This window comes from Clytia hemisphaerica, unplaced genomic scaffold (assembly GCF_902728285.1).
Source record: "Clytia hemisphaerica strain Z4C2 unplaced genomic scaffold, Clytia hemisphaerica genome assembly, whole genome shotgun sequence".
NCBI classification, from domain to species: Eukaryota; Metazoa; Cnidaria; class Hydrozoa; order Leptothecata; family Clytiidae; genus Clytia; species Clytia hemisphaerica.
Window position 1 is genome coordinate 278,210 of NW_027104612.1, and position 18,427 is coordinate 296,636.

The 18,427-nt window shown below is 35.7% G+C and overlaps 1 protein-coding gene and 8 non-coding genes across 9 annotated transcripts in view; 7 read left to right on the plus strand and 2 right to left on the minus strand.

The window, feature by feature from the left end:
• LOC136824294 (DNA mismatch repair protein Msh6-like) overlaps window positions 1-9,123 on the plus strand; it is a gene marked incomplete in the record, with an annotated part of 53,002 nt that extends 43,879 nt beyond the window's left edge. The window contains 8 exon segments of the mRNA XM_067080461.1: window positions 311-409; window positions 996-1,085; window positions 1,726-1,813; window positions 2,797-2,886; window positions 3,175-3,329; window positions 6,341-6,481; window positions 6,974-7,041; window positions 8,374-9,123. Of these exon segments, the coding sequence (XP_066936562.1) occupies window positions 311-409; window positions 996-1,085; window positions 1,726-1,813; window positions 2,797-2,886; window positions 3,175-3,329; window positions 6,341-6,481; window positions 6,974-7,041; window positions 8,374-8,443 (801 nt within the window).
• A 2,721-nt stretch (window positions 9,124-11,844) lies between these two features.
• Trnay-gua (transfer RNA tyrosine (anticodon GUA)) lies at window positions 11,845-11,938 on the minus strand. Its single transcript has 2 exons — window positions 11,902-11,938; window positions 11,845-11,880 (listed from the first exon to the last, which is right to left on the minus strand). It is a non-coding gene; the product is annotated as a tRNA-Tyr (tRNA).
• A 2,234-nt stretch (window positions 11,939-14,172) lies between these two features.
• On the plus strand, window positions 14,173-14,244 carry Trnad-guc (transfer RNA aspartic acid (anticodon GUC)). The gene has a single exon. It is a non-coding gene; the product is annotated as a tRNA-Asp (tRNA).
• Window positions 14,245-14,323: 79 nt separating this feature from the next.
• Trnak-uuu (transfer RNA lysine (anticodon UUU)) lies at window positions 14,324-14,396 on the plus strand. The gene has a single exon. It is a non-coding gene; the product is annotated as a tRNA-Lys (tRNA).
• A 97-nt stretch (window positions 14,397-14,493) lies between these two features.
• On the plus strand, window positions 14,494-14,566 carry Trnak-uuu (transfer RNA lysine (anticodon UUU)). The gene has a single exon. It is a non-coding gene; the product is annotated as a tRNA-Lys (tRNA).
• A 91-nt stretch (window positions 14,567-14,657) lies between these two features.
• Window positions 14,658-14,729, plus strand: Trnad-guc (transfer RNA aspartic acid (anticodon GUC)). The gene has a single exon. It is a non-coding gene; the product is annotated as a tRNA-Asp (tRNA).
• An 84-nt stretch (window positions 14,730-14,813) lies between these two features.
• On the plus strand, window positions 14,814-14,886 carry Trnaa-agc (transfer RNA alanine (anticodon AGC)). Its single transcript has one exon. It is a non-coding gene; the product is annotated as a tRNA-Ala (tRNA).
• An 81-nt stretch (window positions 14,887-14,967) lies between these two features.
• Window positions 14,968-15,082, plus strand: Trnal-caa (transfer RNA leucine (anticodon CAA)). Its single transcript has 2 exons — window positions 14,968-15,005; window positions 15,037-15,082. It is a non-coding gene; the product is annotated as a tRNA-Leu (tRNA).
• Window positions 15,083-15,218: 136 nt separating this feature from the next.
• Window positions 15,219-15,312, minus strand: Trnay-gua (transfer RNA tyrosine (anticodon GUA)). The gene is made up of 2 exons: window positions 15,276-15,312; window positions 15,219-15,254 (listed from the first exon to the last, which is right to left on the minus strand). It is a non-coding gene; the product is annotated as a tRNA-Tyr (tRNA).
• Window positions 15,313-18,427: the final 3,115 nt, after the last annotated feature.

The window sequence follows — 18,427 nt, forward strand, 5'->3', positions numbered from 1 at the left end:
TGAGAAACTCACAGTATATTGTGCCTGCTGCCCGCTGAACTTATTCAATAGAATTCGATAGATTTCTGATCTACTCTCTTTTAGTCAGAACTACGGAACCATACATTTCTTTTTCAAATTCCTGTATCAAACAGTACCCATTATGTCCTCAACTAAGCTTGAGGTCTATTTTTAATGTTTGCCTATGAAAAATTATGAAAAGTCACTTATCTTATCTCTTTAAAAGAGTCCCGCACTAGAACAATTCTTGGTGTTTTTAAGCTTAAGAGAGCTCATTACAATTTTCTCTAACAAATACAATTTCTTGCAGCCTTTCATCGAACTGAGGAATTCAAGACATCCGTGCAGTGCTTTGTCATGGAAAGGAGAAGATTTCATCCCCAATGATATTCTGCTCGGGATTGACGAGGTACGAAAAGCTTGCTCCAACTTTCGATCTTAGTTCAAAATTTCGAGCGAAAGTTGAACGTTTGCAAGAATTATTTGGTTTAGCTTTTCTCTGCCGCTAAAAAAACCATTTCCCACTTGTCTTAGAAATATATGATTGCTGTACGAAATTAAAAACAATCGCTAAATAGACTTAGCTCCCAAAGTGTTATTTTGTCTTCTGTTGATACCGGAGGGGGGGGGTACTCACTGCATCTACCGTACGTGTGACTCTTAAGGGTCATTTTCCAAGCTTCACAAGGTGCACTGTAAGGGTTGAAATGAGCAAAGATGAGAAACAGTGCACTCTAGGGGTGTAAATTTGGAAAATCTGACCATTTTTGCCTAAAAATGGTAAAAGATTTTCAAGAAAATGTACCGTAAGCGTCGATTTTTCGTCCAAAACTTACTCAAATTTGGCTAAATTTTCTCTGCACTTTAAGGGTCCGATTTCAAAGGCCTAATTTTGGCCGCACGTAAGGTCGTTTTTGAATCGAGTGACCCTCCCCTCCCCCTGGGCATTGATATTACAATTGCTTCTTTTCATTGCAGGAGGGCAAGACAGATGATTCAACATTCGTGCTGATCACAGGCCAAACATGGGTGGAAAATCAACGCTGATGAGACAAGCTGGTACCATTCTCATCATGGCACAACTGGTGAGTAGTGTTTATCAGGCCCAGTCTCCTAACTCGAACTTCCATAAATGCCCCTTTAACTCGAACGATTATTGACCCTAGAGCCGGTTATATATAAAATTCGATCCTCCATAAACCAATCAACTACTATCGAACGACTACTGCCACCTCAAGAAACTTTAACTTTTCATAGATAGCTCGAAAAATCCCATAGCTATTAGCTTTCGGGTACCTAATAGCCGTCCCCCCCGCTAATTAATTTTTCAAAAATGTTCCACCTAGGACATTCTTACTCCAACCTCCCCCCCCCGCTTATTAATTTTTGGGAAAATGTTTTTGAAAAGTCCCTCCTTTGTCTAAATTCTGCTGTATTAACCTCCTTTTCCACCCAGGACATTTTTATTCTAACACCCCGCTTATTAAGTTTTGAGATTTTTTTTCGAGCCCCCCCCCCCCACGCCCACTTATTCTAACCCAGCTATTAGCCCGAGAGTGTACGTAAGTAGGACATTGTACAAAAGTTCATCGTGTCAAATATTTTACGTATCTAAATTAAGCGCTCAACTTTGGCCTGCTATTTAGAGTATTATGATTATTAGATCTTTGATGAATTCGGTGAACCGTGCTTAAAATATCTTTGATGATTTTGTTTAATCTATAGGGATGTTATGTTCCAGCAGATGTTTGTCGCTTCACGCCAGTTGATCGAGTCTTTACACGGCTTGGTGCTCGAGATCGAATCATGCACGGTAAGATGTGATTTGATATACTGGAAAGTTTTTTTGCAGCAATTAGATTTTTTAGAATTTTAGAATATGAAAATCAAATTATGTATTTCTGTTAAATTAAATCGGAATTTTTCGGAATTTTTTTTCGGAAAAGTGGCAAAATTTTAAGTCTGATTTGCTAAAACTGATGTATTTTTGCCCATTTTGCTCACCAAATACCAAATTTAGTACAAGGTACTCGCTTGAAATGAGTGATATACCCTCCCCTACCCTAAATGTAGTTCCGGGTACTAACTTTTTGGGATTCAAAATTAGACACCACCACCCGGCTTTGGCTCAGAGCCATTCTAGAAAAAGTGCGACATTCGGCTTAGCAAAACTCAAAAAATCGATATACTGTAGAAGTCTTTAAACCAATCCGAAAAGTTAATTTGGAGTTAATTTTTTGTCCGAAAATTTTAAATGGTGCAAGAAAATACCAAAAAAACACTCGGAAAAACCACGAAGAACCATAGACAAACTGCCTATCATTGTAAAGCATGCGTTGCAGGGCTATAATTCAAACTTAGAGGGTGAAAAAAATGAAACCTGAACATTTTTATGAACTTATTCCAAGTAGTATAAAAGCAATAATCAATTTAAGATTTAAAAGCTCCTCTAGATAAGGTACTGAAACAATTTTGAAAATATTATTGAAATGTCAATTCATAAAAAAAAGAATTTTTGCACTAACTTTTTGCACTCTAAGGTACCAGTACAAAACAAATTTTATACTTTTTGCAACATTTAAATATCTTGTTTTATAAATGAAAAAAAAAATTCTTTTCTCTAAATTGTAAGCTGAATTTTTTAATATTTCTATCAAGGATTTTTGTAACGTATGTTACCTTTTTCAAAAATGAATTACTTGTTTTCAGTGCCCTGCTGCTATACCCCTTCCCTGATTACAGTTCTCATTAACAGGAAGGTCAACCTTAATCATGACTTTCATGTTTCTTGTTTAGGTGAATCGACGTTTTTTGTGGAATTAAGCGAAACTTCGATTATTTTCCAGCATGCGACAAAGCACTCGCTAGTTTTGCTTGACGAGCTAGGTAAATTAACTTTAATTTAAGCCAAATCTACAAATATTTTTGATTTATCTATACGTTCAGTAATACCGAAATGTGTTTCATGCTCGTCTCGTCATCTATGTAAAAGGCGTTTTCTACACGCCAATTTTGTCGGTGACTTTTCGAAAATTCAGGCAAAATCTTTTCTCTGCGTTGACTACTCGCTCCTTAAAAATATGTAAACTATTTTGCCCGATATTGGTTTCTTTTTTCGGACGACAAATTTGAGGAGCGTGTTTAGAGCGCTTAAGGAATATATATGTTTTGTAGGTCGTGGAACAGCAACATTCGATGGCACTGCAATCGCATCGTCTGTTGTCAATGAATTATCAACGAAGTACAATTGTCGAACATTCTTCTCTACCCATTATCATTCTTTGGTTGATGACTTCACGGAGAATCCCAAAGTGAAACTCGGTCACATGGTGAGTTTGTTACTGCTCTGCAATGTTTCTTTTTCTCATTTTATTTCATTTATAACAGTCCAAAAGAGTAAAGAAATAGAAAAGTATTGCGTGTTTTTAAAGAGAAAAGTTGTGTATAACAAAATCATTATTAGTAGGCCTGATTGGTGTAATTTTCGGGCAAATTTCGAACAAAGCACCAAATTTGGACCAGACATGCCTAATATCCAATGGATTGATATTAGAAGGGCGGCCCAGAAAAAATTTAAGAGTAGCCCTTGTTTCTGGACCCATTTATTGAAAAACTAGGCTAAAGCCCAAGGGCCCAATTTTATGGAAATTTCAAACTCATTTTAACCAAAACCAATTATAGAATCTGAAAGCTCTCGAAAAACTATATAGAAGACTTTTAAGCGAGTATGGTCGATTTCTGTACTGAACGGTAGTTATTTGATGAAGTGGTGGTTTCCCCCTCATAAATACTACTGTTTGATCGCCATAGGGCATAGAAAATCGTATGAACAAAACATGACAAAATCACTTTTTGATAAACAACGAGATTGCTCACGGGAACTTTTTGACCCGCATTCCGCGCGATCGTGTTTAATCGCCCGCTCCTCTCTTCAGTCTTTTGAGACTTTAAAGGAGTTTGGAGAGTGTCCTAACCCCTCAGATGGACGTTTCATATTTTATAGACACTAACAGGGTTTACAGCCCGTTTGCTGCAGTCCACTTCCAGATTTGGAATAAGACTCACTCTGCAACTAAAGAGTCCTGAAAATCTCGATTAGTGATCGGCTCTCACATGTTGTTTAAGAAGTTAATACCTCGAAAGGGTAAAATTAAACAGGTCATCGCAAATAAAGGTGTCAATAGTACCACCTTGGTTTGGCCGAGCGATGAACTGGCACGCATAAGGTGATCATTTTTGAGTGTTCGAATCTTATACGGTGCGTTGAAGTTTGTTATTTTGTCAGCGTTGACCAAACTTTTTCTGGTTTTATGAACTCTTATTGATATTTTGGAAAATTCCCGTTAAAATTTTAAAAACAAAGATTTCGGTTGGTTCGAAACGCAGGAGACAGGACGCATGAGACAGGACACAGGACGCAGGTCAGTACTGACAGGTCAGCTTTAATTGATGTATAAAAAAAAACAAAGAAAATGTTTGAAAAACAATCGTAATCGTTAGAAATATCATTCTGAAGGTATTTTATTGATCTCGAACCCTTTTAAAGGTCAAAATCTATCCACGTGCACAATCACATTCGCTATGTATCATATCTCATTATATCCTCCTGCATCACCTTGGGTACACGTTTTTTTTTTATTAGAACACCTAAAATTTGGTTGAGCCTGGATGTGCTTATTTTCTTGGCAGTTTTCAGCCTTTAATGTTCTTAAATGCGTTCTTAATTCTTCAGACTACTCTAAATCGACAATATCATGCAAAATAAAGAGCACTTAAAATTGGTAAAATTTGGACAATGTTTGACTCTCGATTTTAGAAAATCCATCCCTAAGTTCGGTTAAAACTGCTTAAGAAGAGGAAAAATTGTAGTTTCTTGTCATTTTTTTCCAAACTGAGGCTGGGCTTGTTCTTACGATGTTCTTAATTTTTTGACCAATTTCAGCCTCAATGTTCTTATAAACTGGGTTCTAATAAAAAAAAAACGTGTATGATAACAAAAATTGATTAAAATGGCGGCGTCAAAGGTTTATTATTTCATAACTATATCAATATTTTTATCCCCTGCCTCGTATTTTTGATGAAAATGACGTCACTTTCTTCATATATCTCTAAAACAGCTCTTTTGGAGCATTTAATGTTTTCAAAATATATCAATCTATATCCATTTGCACCGTCAGTATCCTATTAAGCATGAAAAAAAACATTTTGTAAATTGATTTACACACCTCGTATTTTGTGATAACATCTATAAATTTACGTAATCTAATTGTCATTTTTTCAATATTTGGCATTTATGGTTTGTTGTTTAAAAATCTTCTAAATAGCGTATTTTCTATATGTTACGTTAAGAGTGTGTTACAACTTTCCGGTCTGTAGTTTGTATGACCTGCGTCCTGTGTCCTGTCTACTGCATCCTGTGTCCGGCGTTTCGAACCAACCGCAAAGATTTTCTAAGTAGTGTCACCCCAGTGCAGTTTGACTTAAGTACAGTATTTCAAAATGGATCAGGTCAATGGATGGTCAAGAGGTAATAGTCGTGACTTTCCCTGCTCTTGAAAATCCAGTATTCCAAAACTTTCAACTAAAAAAAATGCATAACAATCGACTTTCGTCATTTTTGTTATCTTACAAATACTTTTTTCAGAACCACAAGTGAAAAGAAAAGCAAAACTGACTGAACATCTTGCTAAAAAATGATTGACGGGTGCGGGATTGCTCGCGCGGGTTAGAAATTGCCGTGAACAATCTCGGTATTTGTTAGAATGTAGAAAATCGATCATATTCCTTTTCTTTGCAAAGTTTCGTATTGCTTCACAACAGGGTCTATTTTGTTTTGTTTATATTTCACCACAACCGATAAAATAGCGTCGATTACCTAGTTCGAGACTTTTTATGGTAATAATATTCTACTTAAATAAGTTAAGTTTCTAATGTCTTGTTGATCTCATCAGCGAAAAGTGTTTCCAAGCAAGTTATTTCGCAATTTCGGTGATTTTCTAGTATGGGCAAGTTTCAAGTTGTAAAAGATCATTTTTGAGCAAAACAACTCATGCCATTTCTCTATCGATACTCCTTATCTTGAGAAAACACGTATCGGACTGACCTTCCAGCGCAGCTGGTTTATATTTTGGTTTATTTTGCTACAATGGGCTATAAATAATTTGAAGCTACTGAAATCGGGCACAGTGCATTGTGCACGTTCAAATATGTAAAATAAGAAAAAATATAAAATAATTTGAAGATCAAAAACTATGAAAATGCTAACTTTTGACAAATATTGTGTTGTAGAAATCCCTCTAAGACGCAATAAATGTGTACACTTCTCAATCGCTTTTAAAAGGCTTGCATGGTTGAGAAGGAGGACGAGAGTATAACAGACCCAACAGAAGAAACAATCACTTTCTTATACAAATTCACTGGTGGCGCATGTCCAAAGAGTTATGGGTTTAACGCTGCTGCCTTGGCCGGCATTCCAAAGACGGTATGTTATTGTTTTATTGATTAAATTTTAAGATGAAAAACGAGAAAAATCACCAGATCTTATCGAGATTAAAGTGTATCAGTAACAAGCAGCCCAACTTTGTAAATTTTTATCATCTAATTAAGTTACAGTCTATATTTAACCCTAAAATCTAAGGTTGGACAGAGTATTTTGAATCTTTTCACGGGGTAAATGGACAGTTGGCTTGGCTGTCTAAACTGGAACGGACCATAATGGGGCACGGACTATTTCTGGAAAAAAAAACAGTAAAGGTCGGGGATTAAACCAAGGAACCCCTTGTTTATGGTGGTAACATATTCGACCACGTGGCTATCGCTCCTTAATTCAATCACTAAATCATTATTTACAGTCAAGTAAAATCAATATATTTGTTGCGATACTACAATACCTTTCTTGAATCGCAGCTAGCTGCAGGAATCGGTTTCACCCCTAATGAATAATTTGAGAATGATGCTTCCCGTTTCATTTTAGATCATCAAAAGAGCGCATGAAAAAGCTGTTCAATTTGAGGAATCGACCAAAAACCTTAAACATCTAAGGTTAGTTCTGAGTCTGCTTTAGAGAATCTTGATTGAGTAATCATCGCTTCTCCAAAATAAGGTCTCAAAAGGTAGGAGGTTGGAAATTTGTTTTAAATATGATAGACGTTTTGACCTAATTGCCGGGGGTTGAAAATCCTACTTCTGAAAACCCCAAAATAAGGTGATTATAGACAAAAACCTGGCTATTTAGAACAATTCAGCTTTAATAGCTTGAATTATTTTCAAAAATTAATAAAGGGGAAGGGACGTATGTGGGACCTTAGAGTACACGTTTTCTTTTTTTAAGAAACACTTTCTAAGAAACATGAGGCTCAGAATGCCTAAAAACTAAGAAACATCTAAGAAACATGTTGAGGCTGAGAATGAGAAAATAACATTTTTTAATTTGGTTTCTTTTAAGAACCTTCCAATCCAGCCTTCCATGAGGCTGATTATGTCAAAAAGTTTAGAAACATGTAAGAAACATTTAAGGCTCAAAAGGCCGATTTCTTAAGAAACATTGAGGCTGCTTGGTAAAACTAGTTTCCTAAAAAAACAACGTGTAGATCATAACACCCCTGTTTCACAGTTTTGACTAGGCTTTTACCCTGATTAACCACTTGTGGTAAGAAAATAGACACTGATGTGCGGGGCAATGACCGTTGCCACAAAATAAGAAATAAGGTAATTTTTATACTGTTTATAAAGAAGTTTGTTGATTTTCTGTCCCTTAAGTTATTTCTTTATGGAGGGAATCAAATGGTGTCAAATCACTGTAATATATTCATTTCCGTTCACAACAACAACCAATAAGCCCGTAACAAAACAACATTATGAAAATGCTTTATTTTTGCCGAAAAATATTCAATTCCAACAGTAACATAGCTATTATGGTGCTTATGTTTCATATCTTGAAGATTGATTCTAAGCGATCGATGTACAAGATATAAAGCTATGATAAAATCAGTTAAGACATAAAAGTCGTTTTGCAGATCAATGTCAATTGAATATTAAAGCGGGATGATATAGGTCGGGGGCGGGGTATTAGATAATTCTCGAATATCAAACGAAAAACTGCTAAATAGCGAGGGTTCACTGCGAAGCATTAAGGAGGTAAAAACAGTGGAAATAAGTTTTGATCTTAGTTTTAACTGCCGTAAACGCACACAATTTGAGTGGATACTAGACACAAACTAGCAGATATTTGGGATCCAAAGGAGACTAAAAAGAATAGGAAGTCTGTTTATCAATATTTCATATTTTTCAATCTCTCACTTGACCTACCCTAAATACGCCACTGTAAATTACTTAGTGTTCATGACTATTAAATATTTGATTGTGTATTTTTAGGTCATTGTTGAACGCTGCCAAGGAAAACAAACTTCGTACAGACATTCTGAAAGAGTTATGCATCAGATAATTAGATGGAAGCTAAACGCCAACAATGGAGTAATTACATTTTTCATGATAAGAGATGCTTCATGGTGAACTACTTCTGTAATGAAGTGAAAAAAAATAGTTGGTGAAAAAGAAAAGCACGTAAGTTTTAGTTTTGAAACTAAATACGTTTATCGACATTTTACTCGATGGATTTGTATACACTCTTATTATGTTTAATGGACATGCCACGGTCTTACTTAACCTGGATGGCTGTAATGTAAAGATCGTGTCTGGTATCTTGTTGTAAGTTTCATATAATTCAGAAAATCCTACCTAAGTCACGTGACATTACAATATAATTTCAGCGTTTGATCAATCAGAAGCTTCGCGGGTTTTCGAAAACAATACCAGCAATATTTTTTGCGATATTCATTTTTTTTTTTGCTTGGAGAGCTTAAAGCACTTCATCTAGCCCTTCGGGCTTTATGAATCTATGGTTGTGTATAGACAATGTAAGGTATCATTATAATGAACAAAACATTGGCAAAGGTTTTTCATTTAATAAACGCCACGCATCTCTTCAGGAGAAGCATTTTCGTGGGTTTATCATAGATCGTAGATTGTATATTTTTATATTTTCCTTTGACTTTACATTTTTATACATTATGTAGCATCATAGTATATGGTAGCATCATTTTTTGTTTATTTTTCTTACACATTTCATACAAAAATTGAAAAATAGTTTCATTTTTAAATGAAAAATCTACTATTGTTGCAATCGGTCGTTTTGGAAATCTTCTTAAATCGCTAAGTAGAGTTATTTAAGACACCTCGTCTAAAATTGAATAGACGCTTTTTTATAAGAAAACACATATTAAGAATGTCCATGATGAAAATGGCCAAACAATTAAGAATAATGCTAAGAATATCACCATCATGGAATTTTGCTACTCAACCTAAGAATGTCATTTTTAGAGCATTTTCAATTATAAATTGTCAATTACCCCCAAGTAAGGCTCACTTCTTTCACAAAAAATGCCATTTTATGCTTGAGACGTATGATTTTCCCAAAAAAGTTGTAAAAATATCCATGACGAAATGAATTTACACCATTCTTATAAAAAAAGTGTATATTCTCATTACAAACTTTTTTTACACTGCATTCTGTTGAGCAACACATAGCACTATGTCGTAATATTTCGAAATTTGGGCTGTTTTATCTAAACATTAAAAATCTGTAGATACCTAACCCCTGTTAAAAAATCATTCTGTAGTTTTTTGGACCTACCCCGGTGGAGGTCCTATAAATTAACCCGTGTTCGTTAGTTAGTTCGTTCGTTAGTACGTTAGTTACCAACTTTTCTCGAGATTGGCTCATTCAATTTTTCTGATTTTTTGCACAAAGGTGCATTACTATAAACCCTCGAATGTGACGGAGCCCGATTTTCGAAAAAAAAATTTTTCCGGCCGGTAGAACCGGAAATGTCCTGAAAAAAGCGGTTTTTTGAGATTTTCTCGAGATTTTATCATTATTTTTTGCGATTTTTTGCACATAGATGCACATTAGTACTGCCGAAAAGGTGTGGAAAACCGTTTGCGGAAAAAAAAATTTTTCCGGTCTGTAGACCGGAAATGTGCCGGAAATCGTCGTTTTTTTTTCACATTTCCGTCACATTTTTTCAAGTTATTTAATTGTTTTTCTTTACAGAAAAATGTTCTTTATGATGATGCCCAAACTTAGCATCGTTTGATTTCCAAAAAAATCATCCTTGAATCGGACTCCTTAAAAAATCGCCGGAACAGCCGAAAACCGGCGTAAAACGGTTTTTTCCTTCATTTTTTCAACTTATACTCGACAGATTTTCATGATTATTTGCACAATGATGTAAAATGGCAATGCCCAAATGTGACAGAGCCCAATTTTCGAAAAAGAAATTTTTCGGCCGCTAGAACCGGAAATGTCCCGAAAAAAAGCGGTTTTTTTGAGATTTTCTCGAGATTTTCTCATTAGTTTTTGCGATTTTTTGCACATTAGTACTGCCGAAAAGGTTGTCGAAAACCGTTTGTCGAAAAAAATTTTTTTCCGGTCTGTAGAACCGGAAATGTGCCGGAAATCGTCGTTTTTTCACCTTTCCGTCACATTTTTTCAACTATTAATTGTTTCTTACAGAAAAATGTTCTTTATGATGATGCCCAAAACTTAGCATCGTTTGATTTCCAAAAAAAATCATCCTTTGAATCCGGAACTCCTTAAAAAATCGCCGGAACAAGCCGAAAACCGGCGTAAAAAACGGTTTTCCTTCATTTTTCAACTTAACTCGACAGATTTTCATGATTTTTGCGCAATGATGAAAATGGCAATGCCCAAAACGTGACTCCTAATCTGTGATGAAATAATGAAAACTGAAAACTAAATGTTTTTTTACTTCAGTTTTAATTTTCTGGAATGATTGATTAAGTTCGATACCACGTTTTTTTTTATAAGAACCCGTTTATAAGAACATTTAGGCTGAAATTGCGCGAAAAATTAAGAACATCGAAGAACATGCCCAGCCTCAGTTTGGAAAAAATGACAAAAAACTACAATTTTCTCTTTTCAAGCATTTTAAACCCAACTTAGGCATGGATTTTCTAAAATCGATAGTAAAATATTGTCCAAATTGTACCAATTTTATGCTCTTTATTTTGCATGATAGTGTCGATTTAGAGTAGTCTAAAAATTAAACGCATTTAAGAACATTTAAGGCTGAAAATTGCTAAAAAATAAGCACAGTCCAGGCTCACCAAATTTTAAGTTTCTAATAAAACAGAAAACGGTTATTATTTTCTTCACCGTTAAACATCGATGCGTTTCTTAATTGCTTCTTTCCGCCGTTCCAATAGATATATAAATCGAAATTTAAAATTATACATTACTTCCATAATTCTATTATTCGTTTATAAATAGGTAGGTCCATTAAAGTATTACTTGTTTATTTTCTTTACTGCCCAAACTGAGTTTAGAAAAATCCTGATAGAAATTGATTAAGGGATAAGTTATGAAGGGAAAAAGTGCTTCATGATCTGTCATTTAAAAGTTACACCCCTTCCTCACATCAGATAGGAATTGTTCTATGGGGAAATTCCTTTTGACAAAAACTTTTCACCACAACCAGTTATTTAGCGGCGAAGTATATAGTCAGTTGCCAACATTCAAGGCGAAAGCCCTTGGGCGAAAGCGATTGAAGAAATTATTGACTTTCCAAAGACTTTCAATAGCTTTTAAGAGCGTTCGGAATATAGTTAATCGAATCCCACTCCTGACAGTTGCATTGGATTTGTTTAGAACATCTTCAGGTTACTGATTGGCTTTTATTAACCACCTGTTAATGCCACTTTACGAGTAACCGATATGGACACTTTGGAAAATTTCCTCCTTTCTGACAAATTCAAAAGGTTGTTTCCACCGAACCGGAGTTGAACCAGTGACCTAAGGATGTCTGCATGAGTAGATAGCTTCTACAGTCCTCCGCTCTACCAACTGAGCTATCGGTGGTTGTGTATGAGATGTTTTCACGACGACTTATTCACTTTGTACTATTCGGCCATGGAGGTTTAGATTCGTCGATCCGGTAAAAGTTCATTATTTGATTATAAATGATGTTTTGGATGTAGCAGAGGGTTGTTTCGATCAACCGACCTCTGGGTTATGGGCCCAGCACGCTTCCTCTGCGCCACTCTGCTGAAGGAACGTGTCTGGTTTATATAATTTGACCGTTGTTAAAAGTGTTAATTGTTAAATTGTTTTTTTTTTCTGTTTAAAGTCAATCAATTAGCCTCCGTCTCGGAAGAGGACTGGGCCTGAATTTGCGGACGTTTTCACAGTTTCACTTTCGTTTTCGGCTATGCGACAGCGTTTTCAAGCAGAAAGCAGAGGAAATCTGTGAAATTATGGCAGGGAATGCTAACCTATTTTTCCAGTGTTTCTCAAGATTGGAGCAAAATTATTGTTCTAGAAAGTTCATAAAGGCCTAATAGTTTCAGATTAGTATGATTTCATCAGAAAAAACATTTACACCAAAGCTCCTTATTGATATGTGAAGGCTACCAAAAATAGCAATGTCCTCCATCAGAACAACTTTAACATAATGGACAAGGACAGTCAAGAAGTCTACTTTGTTGAAAATTTGCACAAAATACTTAGAGAAAATGGTACTATGGAAGCCCATTCTATACTCCTAAATGATAGTTGAAAGATCAGCAGTTGAGAGGGTTGATTAGAATAGAACTCAAAGCACACAATAAAGTATATACATATGTATTTGTCCAGAAAGAACTGGCATGTTGTTTGCTTTGTTTTGGTGTTTAAAAATATGTACTTATCAGTCCTAAAAAATACAAATTGCAATGAGTCTGCTGGTTAAATGTTACTATATTTACAAGAAAAGATTACTGAAAAAAATACTACTGTGTGTACTACTGATGAACTAAACTCAAAAACTAAAACTTTACCATAAATTTACATTACGACAATTTAAAAATCTATCTTTAATAGCAACAAAGAAAAAAACATGGCTCAAAGCTTTAAAAACAGAGCTAGTCAGAGCTTCAATTCAGTAGGTATAGAGCTTTCAAAATTTGAAAACAGACACTGCATTGGTATTACTACAAGACATACTATCCACACGGTTTTTTCGATTCATGAAAAAAAATAAAGTATTTATCAAAAAAAGGTTCTCTTTTTTTTGGTAATCAATTCCAACAAACAACAATCAATATAACAGTTTTTTGAAAACCATCCCACAGTGTAAACATTATCAACCAACTAAACTCACACCGCCAAAATTGTAAAAATAAGTCAATATAATTTCTATCAACAATTTCTCGTAAAATGTTTTTTTTCCAACATTCTGATACCAATCATGGCTGGAGGCATCATGTGTAGAGTGACTGTGTGGTATTTCATTGCTTTTAATGATCACGATACCAAACATCAACCAAACAAAACTGACGCAAAGCCAAATCTGTCGATTAAAAATTTCCATGACAGCATGAAAATTATAATTGAAACTTATCTCGTAAAATGCTTTTTTCAACATTTTGGAGGTGTTCAAAGTTAGAGGTATCATATGTAGAGCCAAGAAATACATGAAAAGTCATTTGCTATCCCATTTGCCATGAGATATATGAGTCAACAAATCAAACAAAAACCAACAAATCATGTCTCTTCACTTTCATGTCACATCGTGTTTATATGGGCTATCAGAAAGCCAATCCACAAGAAGAGCCATCTTCCTTTATTATGGAGTGTTCCAAAACTATTGGTAGGTTGTTTGGAAGTAAAGAAACCCACACAGTTTGTTTTATTTTGAAGATTTAACTTGAAAACAAACTGCATCTTTCCAGCAGAAACTCATGTTTCAACCTGCTACATAACATTGGTCAGTCGGGTCTGCTACTAACATGTAATAGTTTTATTATAGCCGAGCTTGAGAATCCGTAGCCAGAACTTGTAACGTGTATTATGTGTATAATTATGTCAGTCGACTTGAATCATGATACATTACTCACATTTCACTGGATGCATTTTCGCTGTGAAATTATCCGCAAAATTTTCTGACCGCGTTCTGAGACGGAGGCTAATTATAGGGGAATTAGCTCACCTGGTAGAGCGCTCGCTTTGCATGCGAGAGGGACCGGGATCGACGCCCGGATTCTCCATCTTGTGCTTTTAGATGAGCCCTTTTGTTAGACGCTATAACAATTTCGCAACAAGCCTTCTTCTTTTCATCCTCGGTAGTATAGTGGTGAGTATCCCCGCCTGTCACGCGGGAGACCGGGGTTCGATTCCCCGCCGGGGAGGTGATAATCACTTCTTATTATGTCTTAGTAATAGCTGAATTGTGGCCAATTTAAAAAGGTTTATTATTAGAGAACGTATGCCCGGTTAGCTCAGTCGGTAGAGCATCAGACTTTTAATCTGAGGGTCAAGGGTTCAAGTCCCTTATCGGGCTATACTAATCTATTAACTGTTGATCTCATGCAAAATAAGAGTTCGTACTGCTGGTAGTATAGTGTGAAACGATGGATTTTATGGTTAATGAGAGTTATGCCCGGTTAGCTCAGTCGGTAGAGCATCAGACTTTTAATCTGAGGGTCATGGGTTCAAGTCCCCTATCGGGCGAACGGCTCTTTCTTAAGTGTGTGGCCTAATATTGATAGATCAATGTATGAACGAGGCCAACATAACCACTATCATTCATTAAGGGGCTGTGTCCTCGGTAGTATAGTGGTAAGTATCCCCGCCTGTCACGCGGGAGACCGGGGTTCGATTCCCCGCCGGGGAGTGTTTTCAAATCGAATATTGATAAGTATACTTCAATAATGTGTTCCTTGCAATTCACTCTCGTCAATGACTCAGATAAAGTCATGGGGGACTAGCTCAAATGGTAGAGCGCTCGCTTAGCATGCGAGAGGGACGGGGATCAATGCCCCGGTCCTCCACTTTATAGTCTAACTGCTTAAAGATATCAAATCCAAGCACTTTATACTTTCTACCTTAGCACTGGCCCACGACTTTGATATGTCAGGATGGCCGAGCGGTCTAAGGCGCTAGACTCAAGATTAAAACTCTTCTATGTGTTACATGGAGCATTCTAGTCAACGAATGTTGGCGTGGGTTCGAATCCCACTCCTGACAGTTGCATTGGATTTGTTTAGAACATCTTCAGGTTACTGATTGGCTTTTATTAACCACCTGTTAATGCCACTTTACGAGTAACCGATATGGACACTTTGGAAAATTTCCTCCTTTCTGACAAATTCAAAAGGTTGTTTCCACCGAACCGGAGTTGAACCAGTGACCTAAGGATGTCTGCATGAGTAGCTAGCTTCTACAGTCCTCCGCTCTACCAACTGAGCTATCGGTGGTTGTGTATGAGATGTTTTCACGACGACTTATTCACTTTGTACTATTCGGCCATGGAGGTTTAGATTCGTCGATCCGGTAAAAGTTCATTATTTGATTATAAATGATGTTTTGGATGTAGCAGAGGGTTGTTTCGATCAACCGACCTCTGGGTTATGGGCCCAGCACGCTTCCTCTGCGCCACTCTGCTGAAGGAACGTGTCTGGTTTATATAATTTGACCGTTGTTAAAAGTGTTAATTGTTAAATTGTTTTTTTTTTCTGTTTAAAGTCAATCAATTAGCCTCCGTCTCGGAAGAGGACTGGGCCTGAATTTGCGGACGTTTTCACAGTTTCACTTTCGTTTTCGGCTATGCGACAGCGTTTTCAAGCAGAAAGCAGAGGAAATCTGTGAAATTATGGCAGGGAATGCTAACCTATTTTTCCAGTGTTTCTCAAGATTGGAGCAAAATTATTGTTCTAGAAAGTTCATAAAGGCCTAATAGTTTCAGATTAGTATGATTTCATCAGAAAAAACATTTACACCAAAGCTCCTTATTGATATGTGAAGGCTACCAAAAATAGCAATGTCCTCCATCAGAACAACTTTAACATAATGGACAAGGACAGTCAAGAAGTCTACTTTGTTGAAAATTTGCACAAAATACTTAGAGAAAATGGTACTATGGAAGCCCATTCTATACTCCTAAATGATAGTTGAAAGATCAGCAGTTGAGAGGGTTGATTAGAATAGAACTCAAAGCACACAATAAAGTATATACATATGTATTTGTCCAGAAAGAACTGGCATGTTGTTTGCTTTGTTTTGGTGTTTAAAAATATGTACTTATCAGTCCTAAAAAATACAAATTGCAATGAGTCTGCTGGTTAAATGTTACTATATTTACAAGAAAAGATTACTGAAAAAAATACTACTGTGTGTACTACTGATGAACTAAACTCAAAAACTAAAACTTTACCATAAATTTACATTACGACAATTTAAAAATCTATCTTTAATAGCAACAAAGAAAAAAANCTCAAGCACACAATAAAGTATACATGTATATTTTGTCCAGAAAAAACTGGCATGTTGTTTGCTTTGTTTTGGTGTTTAAAAAATATGTATTTATCAGTCCTAAGGAAACTATAAATCAAATATAATGAGGGAATGAGTCTGGTTAAATGTTATTTTATTTACAAGAAAGGATTACTGAAAAAATACTACTGTATGTACTACTGATGAACTAAACTCAAAAACTAAAACTTTACCATAAATTTACATTACGACAATTTAAAAATCTATCTTTAATAGCAACAAAGAAAAAAACATGGCTCAAAGCTTTAAAAACAGAGCTAGTCAGAGCTTCAATTCAGTAGGTATAGAGCTTTCAAAATTTGAAAACAGACACTGCATTGGTATTACTACAAGACATACTATCCACACGGTTTTTTCGATTCATGAAAAAAAATAAAGTATTTATCAAAAAAAGGTTCTCTTTTTTTTGGTAATCAATTCCAACAAAACAAACAAATCAATTATACAATTTTTTGAAAACCATCATACAGTGTAAACATTATCAACCAACTAAACTCACACCGCCAAAATTGTAAAAATAAGTCAATATAATTTCTATCAACAATTTCTCGTAAAATGTTTTTTTTCCAACATTCTGATACCAATCATGGCTGGAGGCATCATGTGTAGAGTGACTGTGTGGCCTTTCATTGCCATACCAAACATCAACCAAACAAAACTGACGCCAAGCCAAATCTGTCGATTAAAATTTTTTGAAACTTATCTCGTAAAATGCTTTTTTCAACATTTTGGAGGTGTTCAAAGTTAGAGGTATCATATGTAGAGCCAAGAAATACATGAAAAGTCATTTGCTATCCCATTTGCCATGAGATATATGAGTCAACAAATCAAACAAAAACCAACAAATCATGTCTCTTCACTTTCATGTCACATCGTGTTTATATGGGCTATCAGAAAGCCAATCCACAAGAAGAGCCATCTTCCTTTATTATGGAGTGTTCCAAAACTATTGGTAGGTTGTTTGGAAGTAAAGAAACCCACACAGTTTGTTTTATTTTGAAGATTTAACTTGAAAACAAACTGCATCTTTCCAGCAGAAACTCATGTTTCAACCTGCTACATAACATTGGTCAGTCGGGTCTGCTACTAACATGTAATAGTTTTATTATAGCCGAGCTTGAGAATCCGTAGCCAGAACTTGTAACGTGTATTATGTGTATTATTATGTCAGTCGACTTGAATCATGATGCATTACTCACATTTCACTGGATGCATTTTCGCTGTGACATTATCCGCAAAATTTTCTGACCGCGTTCTGAGACGGAGGCTAATTGTGAAAAGCTGAGACTGTATCTGTATTTCATGGTAGTTCTTATTAAAAAAGGTCTTTCCCTGATTGAGGAAAAAGTGCATTAATCTATTGGCATTCGCATGGGAATATCTACGAGTTAATCCACGTGAAAAACATAGGTCGTGTTGGGTGTTTTTCCACTGACAGATTAGAGAAGGATAATCCGAAGTCGTTAACTCGACAACAAAAGAATCAATTAAATAAATCCCGATTATGTTGGAAACACAAACTCTATCCATTGAAAGTTAAACCAAATTGAAATATCGTTAATCTCCCATTGTTTTATTCGTGAAATTTGCGTAGCAACTATTTAATAACTCTTCCTCAGTAACCGAAAACTTGTCTTTGGAAGCCGTTATGACAGTTCTGTGACAAAAATGGAGAACGTTTTAACAATGTACGCAGCAAGTAAAGTTTTTCAAGGCAATAGAGAAAGGCGTCGGCGAAATTTTTTACAAAACTTGTACTTTTACTACAGACGTAGTAAACTGAAAACCCAACTGATATTATTTCTTCTCTCCTCAAGAATGGCTCAAAGGAGATATTGGATGACCTGTTATGATCAAAACTGGTTTAGGAATCTTTGGGCGATACGAAATAATCAAATTGCTGCTGAATTATTTAAAAAGGAATTCCGTGTTAGTCCACAAACATTTCAAGAAATCATTAACATAGTAACACGGCCCATGATACGACAGAACACAATGTTACGTGACGCCATCCTCTTGAAAAACGGGTTGCAGTTGCTA